Source organism: Antennarius striatus, chromosome 24 (assembly GCF_040054535.1).
Source record: "Antennarius striatus isolate MH-2024 chromosome 24, ASM4005453v1, whole genome shotgun sequence".
Taxonomy (NCBI): Eukaryota; Metazoa; Chordata; class Actinopteri; order Lophiiformes; family Antennariidae; genus Antennarius; species Antennarius striatus.
Genome location: NC_090799.1, coordinates 7,834,718 through 7,850,405, shown reverse-complemented (window position 1 = coordinate 7,850,405; position 15,688 = coordinate 7,834,718). Strand labels below are relative to the sequence as shown.

The 15,688-nt window shown below is 43.9% G+C and overlaps 1 protein-coding gene and 1 long non-coding RNA gene across 3 annotated transcripts in view; both read right to left on the bottom strand.

Moving 5' to 3' along the window:
- creb3l1 (cAMP responsive element binding protein 3-like 1) overlaps positions 1-15,688 on the bottom strand; it is a 55,165-nt gene that overhangs the window by 17,570 nt on the left and 21,907 nt on the right. The window contains exons 4-8 of one of the 2 annotated variants that reach the window (XM_068309034.1): positions 6,775-6,908; positions 6,613-6,694; positions 6,317-6,510; positions 5,497-5,643; positions 4,404-4,462 (exon numbers count right to left, since the gene is read on the bottom strand). In XM_068309034.1, the coding sequence (XP_068165135.1) occupies positions 4,404-4,462; positions 5,497-5,643; positions 6,317-6,510; positions 6,613-6,694; positions 6,775-6,908 (616 nt within the window). Of the gene's footprint in view, positions 1-4,403; positions 4,463-5,496; positions 5,644-6,316; positions 6,695-6,774; positions 6,909-15,688 lie in introns of both variants that reach the window. The other variant, XM_068309033.1, reaches the window with a different exon arrangement.
- LOC137591201 (uncharacterized) lies at positions 10,927-15,665 on the bottom strand. The gene is made up of 3 exons (XR_011034627.1): positions 12,252-15,665; positions 12,004-12,155; positions 10,927-11,652 (listed from the first exon to the last, which is right to left on the bottom strand). It is a non-coding gene; the product is annotated as an uncharacterized lncRNA (long non-coding RNA).

The following is a 15,688-nucleotide window of genomic DNA, read 5'->3' as shown; positions in this document are numbered from 1 at the left end:
AGATTGCCCTGGTTCCCTAGCATCTGACACGGACCTTGTTAACCCGGGCGACGTCCGAGCTGGTATGACTCTGTCTTTATTGTGTTCACTCATGTTTGAGGTAGGCTGGTATAGCATTAAGGGTCTTGCCTAAGGACTCTCACTGGATAGTCTCCGCCATGTCTGGGGTTCGAAACCACGCCCATTCCAGACTACGCCCCTTTCTGCATATGTGTAAGTTGACTGGATAGTGTTTGTCCCGACCTGGATTCGAACCCACAACCTCCTGCATTCAAGTCAGTTGAATATTCAGTCAGCGACTATTAAATATATTTGGGAGCACCGGTGCGACTAGGGAAAAAAATCTGGTGCGCGTTTTTTTGTGAGACTGCGCTCCTGCGGTCCTGCCAGGAAACATTGAGAGCGCAGCTGCAGCTGCTCTCCTGGGCGAGGGAGAGAGGTGCGCGGAACGGAGATGGACGGAGCGGTCTCTATAGCTCCGTCACTGCCTTGCTTTTGGGTAGGTGCTCCTAAAGTCTTTGCTGGTGCTACTAACTTCTAAATTTTGGAGCACCAGTGCTACCAAGAAAAAAAGTTAATTTCGAGCCCTGTATATACAGTATATATATATATATATATATATATATATATATATATATATATATATATATATATATATATATATATATATATATATATATAGGCAAGACCCTTAATGCTATACGAGCCTACCTCAAACATGAGTGAACACAATAAGGACAGAGTCATACCGGCTCGGACGTCGCCCGGGTTAACAAGGTCCACGTCAGATGCTAGGGAACCAGGGCAATCTGATGACAAATGGGCTACTGGAACAAGACCCACATGGACAAGGGCGGAGAATACGGAGTTGTTGGAATGCTACTACACAAGTAATCCCAGAGAGAGGGGATATATGGGGCGGATGTGGGACCAATGGATGCTTCGAAACCCACAATCAAGGCTAACAAAGAAACAGCTGTTAGCCCAGTGTTCCAACATCCGTAACCGAAAACTGCTGTCACAACTACAGATCGATGAAATACAACAACAATGCTACGGCAAGGGGGAGCCAGGACGCCAGGTCAGCGGGGGGATATCACCCCCCCCCCCCACAATCTGTGATTGGGTACCAAGCCCCAAGAGACATAGACAGCCTCAATACAAGAGCTGCTGACCTGCGAAGGAAGATCGTGACCCAAATGGAAACCTGGAGCCTCCGACAAATACCGAAGCTAAGTTGTCAAGTACCTTCAGAAGATCTGCTAGAAGATGTGAATGCTGCAATAAGAACCATCCCCACAGGGAACATAACTGAGACCAACAAGCTGATCCACAGTGCAGCAACAGTAATCCTCGAGATGCTGGGATACAAGATCAACACAGGGCATAACAAACCATACCCTCCATGGAAGAGACGGTTAGAGGCCAAGATAAAGGCGACACGGAGAGAAGTCAGCCAGCTAGCCGAGCTACAGAAGGGGAACATGGTGAATAAAGGGGCACCCAGGAAATACAGCAAGCTCTCCATACCTGAAGCACTCGAAACTGCCAAACAGAGACTAACAGCTCTGGCTACCCGACTGAAGCGATACACCAAGGAGATTGAGGCCAGGAGAATAAACAAGACCTTCTCCACTCAACCAGCAAAGGTGTACTCTCAGTGGCAGGGAAATAGCATCCGGCCAGACCCACCAAGAGCTGAGGTGGAGAAATACTGGAAGGGCATATGGGAAAGAGTAGCATCACACAACACCGATGCCCAGTGGCTAGTGGACCTAAGGACTGACCACAGCTGCCTCCCAGAACAAGAACCAGTAACCATCTCAATGGCAGACATCCAAGAAAGAGTGTCAAAGATGAAGAGTTGGTCAGCACCGGGCCCCGATATGATCCATACATACTGGCTAAAGAAGCTGACAGCACTCCACGAGCGTCTAGCAGCACAGATGAACCAGCTGCTAAGGGATGGGACACACCCAGAATGGTTGACTGAAGGCAGGACAGTCCTGATCATGAAAGACCCACAGAAGGAATCTACCCCATCAAGGCAAGATGATCAGAACTGAAGGGGTCAACCTACCAGGGGGCAGGATAGAAGACATCAAGGACAGCTTCAAATACCTTGGAATCCCACAGGCTAATGGCAACCATGAGGAGGCCGCAAGGAAGTCATCCACAGCCAAATACCTCCAGAGAGAAAGGCAAGTCCTGAGAAGTCAGCTGAATGGCAAGAACAAGGTCCGAGCCATCAACATGTATGCACTGCCGGTCATCACATACCCCGCTGGGATCATAAGCTGGCCAAAGGAGGAGATAGAAGCCACAGATATCAAGACTAGAAAGCTCCTCACCATGCATGGAGGGTTTCACCCCAAGTCCAGGATCCTGAGACTGTACACTAAGCGGAAAGAGGGAGGCCGAGGACTAGTGAGCATCAGGGCCACTGTCCAGGATGAGACATCAAAAATCCAAGAGTACATCAGGAAAATGGCCCCAACAGATGAACTGCTCAGTGAATGCCTTAGACAGCAGAAACCTGAGGAGGAAGAGGAGGAGGAGGAGGAGACAACATGGAGGGACAAGCCCCTACACGGCATGTACCACCGTCAGATAGAGGAAGTGGCTGATATCAAGAAGACCTACCAATGGCTGAATAAAGCTGGACTGACAGACAGCACAGAGGCACTGATCATGGCAGCACAAGAACAGGCCCTAAGTACAAGGGCAATAGAGGCCAATATCTACCACAGTAGATCTGACCCAAGGTGCAGGCTATGTAAAGAAGCCCCAGAGTCAGTCCAGCATGTGGTAGCAGGGTGTAAGATGCTCGCCAGCTCAGCATACATGGAAAGGCACAACCAAGTAGCTGTGATAGTGTACAGGAACATCTGTACCCGGTATGGACTACAAGTACCCAAATCCCAATGGGACATACCACCAAAGGTGGTTGAGAACGGCAAGGCTAAGATCCTGTGGGACTCCAGCTTCCAGACCGACAAACAGCTACTGGCTAACAAACCGGACATTGTGGTGATGGACAAAGAGCAGAAGAGAGCAGTGGTGATAGATCTGGCGATTCCAGCTGATGCCAACATCAGGAAGAAGGAACACGAAAAGATTGAGAAATATCAAGGGTTGAAAGAACAGCTGGAACAGATGTGGAAGGTTAAGGTTAATGTAGTCCCCGTGGTAGTAGGAGCACTTGGGGCAGTGACCCCTAAACTGGAAGAGTGGCTCCAGCAGATTCCTGGAACAACAACTGAAGCCTCAGTCCAGAAGAGCGCAGTCCTAGGAACAGCTAAGATACTGCGCAGAACCCTCAGACTCCCAGGCCTCTGGTGGAGGACCCGAGCTTGAGGATGACACACAGATACCACCCCATGAGGGTGAGAGGGACATTTAAAAAAAAAAAAAAAAATATATATATATTTATATATACTGTATATAAACAGTGGTACCTCAACTTAACGAACGTCTCTTCATACTAAATTTTCAAGTTACGAAAACTATTGCTCTTGTTACGAAAGAAAAGAAATTTCAGGATACGAAAGGAAAAAAATACATTATGGGCTACTACTCGCAGCCCCATGTGTGTGAATGCATATATATATATATATATATATATATATATATATATATATATATATATATATATATATGTGTGTGTGTGTGTGTGTGTGTGTGTGTGTGTGTGTGTGTGTGTGTGTGTGCGTGTGTATAGTATATATACTGTATATACATATGTTACATATACATATATATGTATATATAAATTGAATCACAAGTTAATATATATAAATATTAAAGTGTGATTCATAAAAATTTGAAAATGTGATGATAATAATAAAGGTTTTTCATGTATCATATAATTTAAAACTCAGTACTGTCATTTGAATCTGATCCTCACTATGACATGTCTTGTGTGTAATCTGATGTGTAATGACCTCTTTTTCTACTGTTCAAATAAATGGAATCAAACAATTCATCTTTTATTGACTGATTGTGTTTCATAGGCTTAAATAAGCTGGACCACTGGTTGATGGGTGGGTGGGTGGATGGGTAGTGAAGCCGGAATGTCATGACATCTACTCCAGCTGACTAGAATAGAATAAAATAGAATACAATACAAAACAATAGAATTTTAGGCAACTCTCTGAGCAAAAAAGGACTCAGCAACTGTACCAAACACATTAAACAACGCTGTTTCATTTCACACGACATCCCGTTCTGAATGAAGTGAAAATGTGATTCGAGACCTCAGACTGGACGATTATAATCTTATTAGTATATTCTTGTATATTAAAGTTTGATACTGTGGGATGGAAAACAGATAAAACATACAGTGGAAACCACGGGCCAATCAAAAGCTACGGAAACTGGAACACATGTCCTCTGAAACTTACTTTTTCTCCAGGCATTCCACATACTCCTTCTTCTTCCTCCGACTCTCCTGAGCCGAGATCTGGAGAGAAACATTTAGGCCAGATAATTGTGGAATTATTCCTATTTACTATAAGAACCAACTTGTTCAGATGGAGCTGATTTACAACCTATGCAACTGGTTTGAATTCAGCATCATTTGGAGCCCTAACCCTAACGCTCTCCAGGTGTTAACCCTAACCCTAACCCTACTGCCTTCACTCAGTCCATTCTGTTGGCTCTCCTCCCACCCCCTCCAGGTGTTAACCATAACCCTAACCCCAACCCCCTCCAGTTGTGTTAACCCTAACACTACTGCCTTCGCTCAGGCCCCGTCCACATGATGCAGGAACTTTTTGAAAACGCAACTTTTTTGTTGCGTTTATGCCTTTTGTCCACACGACAGCGCAGATATCCAGAACAAAAATGCAACTTTTTGAAAACGCTGGTCAAGGTGGATTTTTTTTAAAACGCTGGGTATGCGTTGTTGTGTTGACACTGTATCCGCAACTTTTTTGTGTTCGGGGGGTGTGTGCCTGCGAGGAAAACCGCTGTGACGTCATGGATGTGACCCATGTCTATATGTACAAATGGAGCTAAGACAGGCTATAACAGCTCCACGTCGAAGATGCGTTGATAAACATGCTTTGCACTTAAATATTTGTTCGTCTGTTTCTTTATTTACGTGTCATAAAGTTTATATATGTATTTATTTATTCATTCATTCACGTTCCTCTCCAAAGACGCCAACGCCAGAACAGGGTCAGACCGGGATACGCTGTCTGCTGTTGGGAGAACTCCGTGATGGAGGTCGTCCTCCAGGAGGCACAACGTGAATTTCCGCACATCCCGGTCCTCTCTTCTGTCGTTCTCGGAGTTTTTCTGCTTATACATGTGTTGATCAACGCACTGATGACGGAGATTTTTTTTGAAAACGCTGTAGTCTGGATATGAATCATTTTCGATGCCGGGTAAAAAAAAGTTGCTTTTTCAAAAAGTTCCGGCATCGTGTGGACAGGGCCTCAGTCCATTCTCTTGGCTCTGCTCCCCCTCCAGGTGTTGACCCGAATCCTTTACCTTGTTTTTGATCTTCCGTCTGATTCTCTTCAGTGCTTTTTCTTCACTCTTTGTGAGAGGAAGTTTGTTTGGCACTGGGTAACCCTCGGCAACTAGGGTCCTCTTCTCTTCCTCTGTCAGCATAAGGGGACCTGAACCCTGTAGCTTCTGCACAAAAATGAAATAAATTATACGTGTGTGTGTGTGTGTGTGTGTGTGTGTGTGTCTGTGTGTGTCTGTGTGTGTCTGTGTGTGTGCGTGTGTGTGTGAGAGAGTATAAATGAGAGGAATGAGAGGAGTGGAGAAGGAAGAGTGAGGCTACAGGGAGAAGAAGAAGTGAAGGTGGAGGATGTTACATACTTGGAGACGAGAAGTAGAGGAGAAGAAACGGATGCAAAGCAGGACGGAACAGTGGAGGAAAGAGTCAGGTGTCAGTGGTGAGGACAGTCATGAAGGATTAGATACAGTTGTGAGGGCAGCCATGATGGATTGGAGACAGTGGTGAGGACAACTATGATGGATTAGAGGCAGTGGTAGGGACAGCCATGATGGATTAGAGGCAGTGGTAGGGACAGCCATGATGGATTAGAGACAGTGGTGCAGCCATGAGGGGTAATTTATGACATTTAAATGACCTCACATAGACATTATGGATTAGATTTTAATAAATAATGATTTACAATCTCTCTGAACCACTTCTGTATGCATGTCTCCCTGTATACATGTCAATAAGAGGATATTAAAGAGAATTACAGCTGGTGCACTGAGTATCCAGCTGTTCTGTGTTTGAGGGGCATTCAGGACATGCTGAGTAGATCAGAGTGACAGCTGTCTTACTCACGTGTGGAGCAGTAAGGAGAGGTGAAGAGGAGATGGCCAAGGAAGAGGAGGAGGAGGACATTCGACCTCCTGGCCTGTGCTGTGGGGGAGGGGATGATGGTGGTAGAGGAAGGTGTGGGGAAGAGGGTGGGAGGGAGCCATCGCTGTCACCATGGTTACTGCTAGGGGGTGTGGGGGGGAGTTGGAGGGCATCTTCTAAAGAAGGGGAGGGTATTAATGAGGCTTGTCCTGTTGTTGGTGAGTATATCACAGTGGAGTGAAAGTACTTTGTGTGCGTGAGATGTGTTGGGTGTGTACCGCTGGGCATGCTGGGATACTGTCCCATCTCACTGGGCTCGTCTTTGATGGCTATTGACTTAAATTCCCCTTCACTGCACTCCTGCACAAACACACAAGCAGCCGTTGAGTGAATCAGGACTGAACGTCCTGATCACATGTGGCCTGAACTCAGATACTCACCGTGTGTCTCCATGGCGACCCTCTGGAAGGCGGAGTAGGGCTTACTTTGAGAGGCGGGTCTCCCTGTGATTCGTCAGGTTCCTCTTGTTTCACCAAGATGGCTGAAAGGTCATGACTGAAGTTCCACTGGAATTCTGAGGAGAGGAAAAGCCTTTAAGCAACACACTCATCACACACCCCTCATCACACTATCCTCATTACACTCTCTATCACACACTTCTCATCACACACTCTTTCATCTTCCTGAAGATCCTCTCGTCTAACGCCGCCAGTCTGAAGTTACAGGTCACAGATTCTGGATACGGCAAGAGGCGGGGTAAACCCCAGGTGAAGTGCCAGCTCATCACAAGCCAACATGAAAGACAAAGAACACTCGTAAACTGATCACACCTGGAGGTGGGAGGAAGGCAGAGAACCCGGACATAACCCACGAGGAGAGCATACTAACTCCACACAGAAAGGAATTGAACTAACAGCTTTCTTGCTGAGAGATAAACAGCCTCCAGTCTTTGACAGAGTGCCACGCGTCTGACAGGTGGGTGAGTCTTTGTCCACGTTGTCAGTGACCTGGTTTTTATCATGGTCCTGACCCACTGGACTAACAGCGTTAGCCTCAAAGCGTTAGCCTCACAGCGTTAACCTCACAGCGTTAGCCTAACAATCATCAATCAATCAACTTTTATTTACACAGCGCTTAATCACATCAGCAGACATTTCAAAACACTACAACAGACAGAAAACCAACAGAACCCTCCAGACCACGAGAGACACCGACAGGAAAAAATTCCCTCATTGAGGAAGAAACTCCAGGCAGGACCCAGGCTCTGGAGGGCAGTCATCCACACTGACCGGTTGAAAATAAAAGAAATAGAAATACACTGGGGATAGAGACAGGTCAAGAGAGTGAGAGACAGAGATAGAGAGTGGCAGAAAGGCCAGATTGAATTTTCATGTCCACATTGTGCTGTTGCTGCTGAAGTGGAGCAGGGCGGGGGCGGGTTTTCCAGGCCTTTGGATTTCCTGTCTTCTATTCTTGTTCCCCACCTGTCTAGCAGAAGCATAAAGGCAGCAGCAGTATCTTGCAAGCATTTGAAAGGTCTAATTTAATATCATCAAGAAAAGCATATCGTAATATCATCAAGAAAAGCAAAGAAAGAGAAGCAACAGAAGCTCCTAAAGTAATTAAAGAGACAGAGAAAATACCCTCAGCCTTGTAGGCCTATAGCAGCTTATCTATTAACTTATCTTATTAACTGTTTTCTGTAGCATCATAGAAAACACACAAAGCTTTGATTTATTAATGCAGGAAGCGTTTGTTTTACAGCTTCTAGGAGTTGGTTGGGTTAGGAAGGCTGTATTTGGTCATAAATGAACTGATAGTTGACCTCCTTTCTGTAACTAGGAGTTACAGTCCACCATCAGATGTAGTGGCTTGAATGGTGTGCTCACAAACAGCAGAGGACAAATAGCTCCTGGTTTTAGTGAATAAAGACACAGTAAGTTTCACTGACTAACTATTTCCCACACAGACCAGCAGCCTCCTGCTGTGTATGGAAACAGCACAGGAGTCATGTGACAAGGCTGATGCGTGTACACGCATGTTCAAATGCAACTCACTCATAATAAATAGAAGCATCAACTGAAAAGCAATTATCATTTGGATTTTTTTGTTTTTCTGACATTCCATCCATCCATTCATCCATATATCCATCCCTTCTTCTGAGTGACAGCTCCAGATGATATATGAAAACTGTCATCGCCGGAACGTGAATGAGGAAGGTTGCTGTGCTCTGTCCCGCTTTATGTGCACAGTTTGTGACCATGTCACTTCATTTTGTGCAGAATAAATATGCCAGCTCTTCAGCTCAAACCATCACATCCAGGGTCCTTCATTACACAACTCAGATACATTAATGGACAAGTTGGGCCAGACCGGCTACATTGGGGCCGTGACCCGGATTCCTCGTGAATCGACCTCAGCTTGATCACAGGAGGTTGCTGGCTATCAACGCAGGGTTTTCTGTAGGCAGTCACGTCAAAGTGACATTATAACAAAGTCAGAGTGTGATTTGAGTTTCGTTTTCAAGTCCACTGTTTTATACGTGATTGTTACTTGAATTTAATTTTTCCTTTATGTTTGTTGTCACAAGACCTTTTTTAAAGAGAAGACTTTCTCCACTGTGAAAAGAGAATTTCTATTTTGATTGTTGCAACACTTATTTTAGTGAGAAACAGCAAAGCATGGCATCCCATTTTGGAAAGGGAGAGGATGTTTCTCATGTTAGTACCAGCTTTGGTTTTGGGAGGGGAAGGTTTTTGAAGGAGGTTTGTAAAACTCTAGCTTGAGCTCCAGGCAATGTCGTTTTTAGCTCCACCTACATACCTATGTATCCACCTTCAACCCACAGATCTTCTAACATGTTCTCAATCACTCCTGACGTGAATGATCCAGCTTTAAGTCACCTCATTACACAAATTGCCCAGCAGGTAGGACAGACCATATCAGCTCAGTTAAAAGGGGAGGTTAAAGCAGATGACGGCAAAGATGCACATATCAAGAATCCAGGTGCAGGCCTGTCAGTAACTGATACCCCACTTAACTTAGCTGGTTAACTTAGCTATTTACGGGTAATGGGTCAGACAAGTTTTCAGTACATGAGTGGGAGGAGCTTATGGACACATACCGCTCGGGCATCAATACCAGAAAATATTATCTAAGTTAATGGGTAGAGCCAGAGACATAGTGAAGATAACACTCTGCAGCAATTTGTTGCTGAAACACCATGAGAACCCAAAAATCATTATGGACATTTTGAAACAACATTTCAGTGAAGTGGCATGTTAAACCATGCCTCTCGCGGACTTTTATAATACCGTACCTGTAGTCGCAGAAAATCCTATTGAGTATTGGCTCCGTCTTAATAAGGCTATTGAGGCAGCTGAGGAAGGCTTAAAGGGGCCCTATTATGATAATCACACTTTTTCAGGTCTCTACACATACATAGTGGTCCTCCCTAAACCGGCCAACTCCTAGAATCTGGATCATATAGTGCTAGAATAGGTATTCTTGACGTCAGACTATGCATTCTGCGCTATTGGACAGAATATTGGACTATATGGATTGGTTGACATGCTCAAGGGTGTGGCCATCCCCAAGACGGAGTTCTTTGCGTCGGATGTGAGGCAGCAGTCTGTTGAAATGGAGCCCGTGAGAAGGAGACATGATATTTGCTCAGTTGTTGATTGTACAAATCAACACCAGTGTTTATTTTTAATCCCATCCAAAGAAGAACAGAGGACAGCGTGGTTGCATTTCATTTTTAATGGCAATGTGCAGCTACATCTCCTGCACGTTTGTTTGTGTGTGGAACCACTTCACTCCAGCCTGTTTTAGCAATGAGGGTCAGTACAGAAGTGGCTTTGCCTGAGACTGATCCTCATTCAAGGATCACTCCCAACCATACAAGACCAAGGAACTGCACCCTGGTTACAGGTAAGTTTCACCACATTTATCTGGGAGCTGCATCATGAATGACATGTACTTCTGTTTTCATGAGACTCCACTGCGAATGTGATTAACGCGTATAAAAGTCAATGGCCTTCGTTGATCAGATTCCCTGCTTCAGAGTCCGTCATTTCATGGTTAATCTCACCCACATTACAGTATAAAGCTAAAGCACACGTAAGCTGGTCTCATATTTTCTATCCTATTATCTGTCAGCATAAATATAGTTAATTTATGCTAGGCTAAGTAGGGAGTTGTGCTTTGTTTCGTATTGTGTGTGCGCACGCATGTGATTGTTTGTTCGGCGTCATAGCAACAAGGCACATAGGTCTGTCCTTCTTATCCAAAATAAGAACATTGGTGTCCTGAAATTAGTGTCCCTCTTCCTTGTGCACCCATTCATCCTACAGCGTCAAAGGAGGTGGCGTGCCAAACTGACCCAGTGGATACCCTGACTGTTGGTACACAGCTGTCCTTCAGGACTCTTCATTCCCACTATAGAAATAAAGGTATATGCAAGTCATATTCCATACAATATGTTTTAATAAAATTGGTTAAATACACTAATTTTCTAAATATTGTTGTCTACAGGTGTTAATGAGTGCACATGTGTTGATAGTAGTTCAGTAAAAAATAAAAGTGTTGTGTATTAGAATATTCCAGCAAGACAGTAAGTGAAGTGAAGAGTTTAGCATAAAAAATTTTTTGAGACAGATTCATGTATGTCATATGATATTGTTTTGGCACCTTATTTTGTTACGTTTGGTGTACCCCTCTACAAGATCCGCTTTCCAAAGGCTTTTGAAGGGACAATGCAGAGTCAAACCTCACAAGACAGAGCCAACATTCTGTTAGCAATATTTTAATATTTCAAACAAACATGTTTTTGAAATTCTGTTGGTAATTGCTCACAACAAAATACAGTAAAAAGTAATCATGCAAATAAATAAATTAGTAGCAAGTACCAGGAGGTATTTTGAACTCAATTTGTCTAAACAAAGAAATGAATCAAACAATATCAATAACAGTAAAGATATATCTTTGGTGTTTTATTAAACAGGTTTTGTAGCTGACATGTTGGACCTCATATTTTACATACTGTAGTCTTGGTACACAAATGAGATTTTGGCCATTCCTGTCCCCAAGAATCTGTCTGCCCAGTATGAGCGTCCTGACAAGGAGGAGGTCATTGCCAGCTACATGACCAGGTTCAACCGAGACTCAGTCTAAATCCAGGGTAGTGGCCTTTGTCTTCATGAAACTCTCGGCGTATGCGAAGGACCACACAGGCTTGAATGACAACCCGGATTCTGCGTCCTAAGTAGCCCCAGCACCAGCCAACAAAGGTGCGATAGGCCAGAAGTCTGCAACGTCTACAGAAAAAGGACATAAAATTATTTATTTCACAATGTTTCGAATCCTGAGAATTACAACTGTTGTTGATTTCCTGATTGGATGGCTCCGTGTTCTCATTATTATTATTGGATGTATTGTTTTATGTAAATAAATGCTTGTATATGTCAACAGAAATGTATCGTGAATACCAAAAAATGTTCAACATGTCTTTTAATCAGACAGAAATCAAGGTGTCGCAAATACAATATATTAGACTTTGTTATACCTATATTTGTCATGTGTTACTGCATTAATGAAGGTATGCCTGATGAAGTAAAATAAGACATAACTGTAGTTTTCATTCTGACATTTTTCAAAGAACGACTTACCGATGTATTCGTCTCAGATGTGAAGGGCCGTACTCAGCCCTCAGTACGTGACCGGCCATTTGTAGGGTTTACACGTTTAGGCACACAGGCTGGAACCCAAAATGGTAAGTCATGCATGGAACCTCATCAACCTCATGCAGACGGCTCCTAACCTACAGTGAAAAACATGGTAGAGGTCATTTGAATTTATAATTGTAAAAGTAGCCAAATAGAGGCATAACTTTGTGGTTTAGCTGTGAGCTTGCTACTTATGGTATCTCCAAACAGATGTTTTCTGCTTCTGTTGGCATTCGTTCAGTGTCCACAGGAACACCTGTAAAATAAACAGAAGATGAAGACATCTCAAAATAGAGTAGATAAAGGCATCACTGCAATATGGCTACATCAATTCACCATTAACCTGGTGGGATGGTGGCAAGTGTTAGCTCCGTGTGTCTTGTCACAGGACTGCGTCAAATATTTTGCAGCTTAGTAACGGGTTAAATCAATGTGATATAAAAATAAAGTAACTTAACTGTGAGCAGAAGTTAGCATTAGCCACATGGTAATAACTATCAGAACCACCATCAGACTTTACTGTCACTTAGAGAAGTACAGCAACATTTTAGCAGTCAACACGTCCTTATATATACAACATACATAATAAGACAGATATTATTACTTTGCGATAAGAGGCGGGAGTAGAAAAAAAAAGTAGCTACCGGAAGATGCTCCGGTCCTGTGATGACGTAGGTTACAAAACAAAGCAAAACAGAACCAACTAAGTAACGTTCACACGTACTAACCATTCAGAAACGTCCTGCTGCAGCCGCACAGTTGGTGTTTCTTCAGGAGCCCCCGTTTCTGGGTCCGACTCAGGGTCATAAATGTACGGCGACACGATGGGGCCTCCGAACACCATAATGATAACAAATGTAATACTGGTCAGTGTCCGAACGCTCTCTTTCAGAGGGGCGTGACCCAGGTGAAGGAGGCGTTGACCAGCGGAGCTCATTAGCATACTACAGCGTGAAACGACGCATTTTGTGAGTAGCTCCGACAAGCGATTTTGAAAAGCTGATATTTAGGACCACAGATCACTTTAGGTCAAAATATTTGGAATACAGTCTAGTTGGACATCTGGAAGCTGAATGACATTAAGTTAAAAATACATAATATGGGACCTTTAAAGAGACATTGATGATCCCAGTCGGGAACCATGATGTTTGTAAAATATTGTCACGATGCCTCTCTTGCTGCAGTGGCTAGCATGTTAAATACAGGAGCATGTTGACTGTTATTAGGTTGAAATGAAGGAGCAATTACTCACCAAACAAAGTCACCCCAGTTTAGCCAGACAGGTGAAGGCTCATGTTCAGACACCTGCATCTGAAGAGTCAATTCCTAATAGCCATATTGTGCCACCTACTGATCAAGTAGAGATGACTGTCAGCCCCCTTCCTCAGTCTGACGATAATTTTATCAAGACCCTGATTAGCTTGCTTGACTGCATCTTTGGCCAAAACAACCAAGCAGTCCGCAGACAGCATCCATCTGTGCAGAGGAAGCCCTGCAAGGTGTGTAAATCCATAGAGCACTCCACTCTCGCACACTGCAGACAGGAGTATCTGTGCTTGTCTTGTTTCAACCTGGTCATATTAAGAGAAACTGTCCAGACATTGATTCCAGACAAGGCCACCAGGCAGAGCAGTCATCTCAAGAGCAGCGGGGTTTAAACTAATTGGCCTACATTTGAGGAGGGGACATGTGTGTGACGATAAGCAAACCCTCAAAAGTGAAAGTGAGCTTAAACAGCGTTATTTGAACATGTATAAGGACGTTCCAGTAGGTGCTAAGGTACAGAACACGCAGAGAATCGAGCCTTACTATGAACTGTTCTATGCTCCAGTTAGTGTTAATGATAAATATCAGATGCGAGGAATGCTTGATTCAGGATCCATGGTCTGTACTTTCAGTGAAGAAGCAGAGAAGAGAATGCTCGAAGTAAATGTGTTATCAGAACCCAAGGTGATGACAAAGGATGTGGTCTTAGTAGGATGTGGAGGGAAACTCACAAAACCAAAATGTATGTACAATGTTGAACTAAAAGTTTATGGGCAGCGTTGCATCCTTCCAGTCCTTGTTGTGCCAGGTCAGAGAAATGATTTTATCACCGGCACAAACGTGATCAAGTTTCTCATGCGACAGTTGAAAACCAGTGATGACTATTGGCAGCTTATCTCCATTTGCAATCTGTTAGTGTCTCCTGAGTGTGAGCAGTTTTTGGATTTGATGGCCAGTACATCACGGTGAAGAGGTGAAGTATCACCAGACAAAATTGGCACAGTCAAACTCAAACAGTCAGTAACTCTTCTAGCTAGGCAACAACACTTTGTTTGGGGTAAGCTACCAAGTGATTGTCCTGTGTCACCTGGAAGCACGGTGATAGTGGAACATACTTCATCTAAGTCTATGCCACGGAATGTCATGGTTAGTCGCATTGTTACACCTCTGTGGGGTGACAGGTGGGTCCTCATGAAGATCACCAACATGTATGACAAGCCTGTCACACTGAGGAGAAAATTTAAGTTGGCTGATGTTTCGCTCTGTCTAGCTGTAGAAGATTTTGAGGTTTTTCAAGCTCAAGCCAGGTAGACAACTCAGTTTTAGAGGGGCATTCCACACCAACGAATTATTCCAACCTTGAACAAAGACTGCGAGACGTGAGTCTTGGCGATGTAGACATTCAGTAAGCTCCTCCAATGTTCATCGTGCGGGAAAAGAAAAACTAGTCCAGCTTCTTGAACATTACAATGATGTGTTCTCCAAGCATGCTCTGGACTGTGGTGAGGCAAAAGGTTTTGTCCATCACATTCGACCCACAGATGATTGTCCGTTTCGTCTTCCTTACCCCAGAGTACCACCTGCTCTCTACCAGAAGTTATGACAAGTATTGACAGAAATGGAGGAGCAAGGGATCATACGGAAATATGTGAGTGAGTATGCATCACCATTGGTGATATGAAAAAAAGATTGATGTCTGAGGATTTGTAGTGATTTTCGGCGGTTACTTGCGAGAACAATCAAAGATGCCCACTTGCTGCCACACCAATCAGACCGCTTTAGCAGCCTTGGGAGGGAACACATATTTCAGCACGATGGACTTGACATCTGGTTTTTACAACGTCCCCATGGCTGAAGAGGACAAGAATTATATCGCCTTCATTACACAACACAGATACATTAATGGACAAGTTGGGCCAGACCGGCTACTCATGCTTAGAGTAACCATGACCAAAATGTTCAACAGTCAAATGTAAAAATGACTTCAGCATCACGAGTATCCAAGCAGGAGTCTTTATTCACTGGCTCTAAATGAAAAGACGTCAGGAGGGGCGTGTCCACAGGGTGGATCCCTTCCATTACAAGGAAAACCCTTAGAAAGTCCTCTAATGAGACCCCTGCTGCCACTGGCCTGGACCTCATTAGGACCTGCATCCTTGTTAAAGCACGGCTTGACAGGAATTCCTTCACCACGTTTTTAATAAAATCCAGAAGCTGCTGATTGTTTACCTGTATTTTTTCCAATGATGACTTTATTAAAATGAAAGAAAAAATGTTCTAAAAAAGATATAGAACAATGCAATACGTACATGAAATACACAGTACCAAGAGGCATTGGCTAGGCACTAACACACACACACAC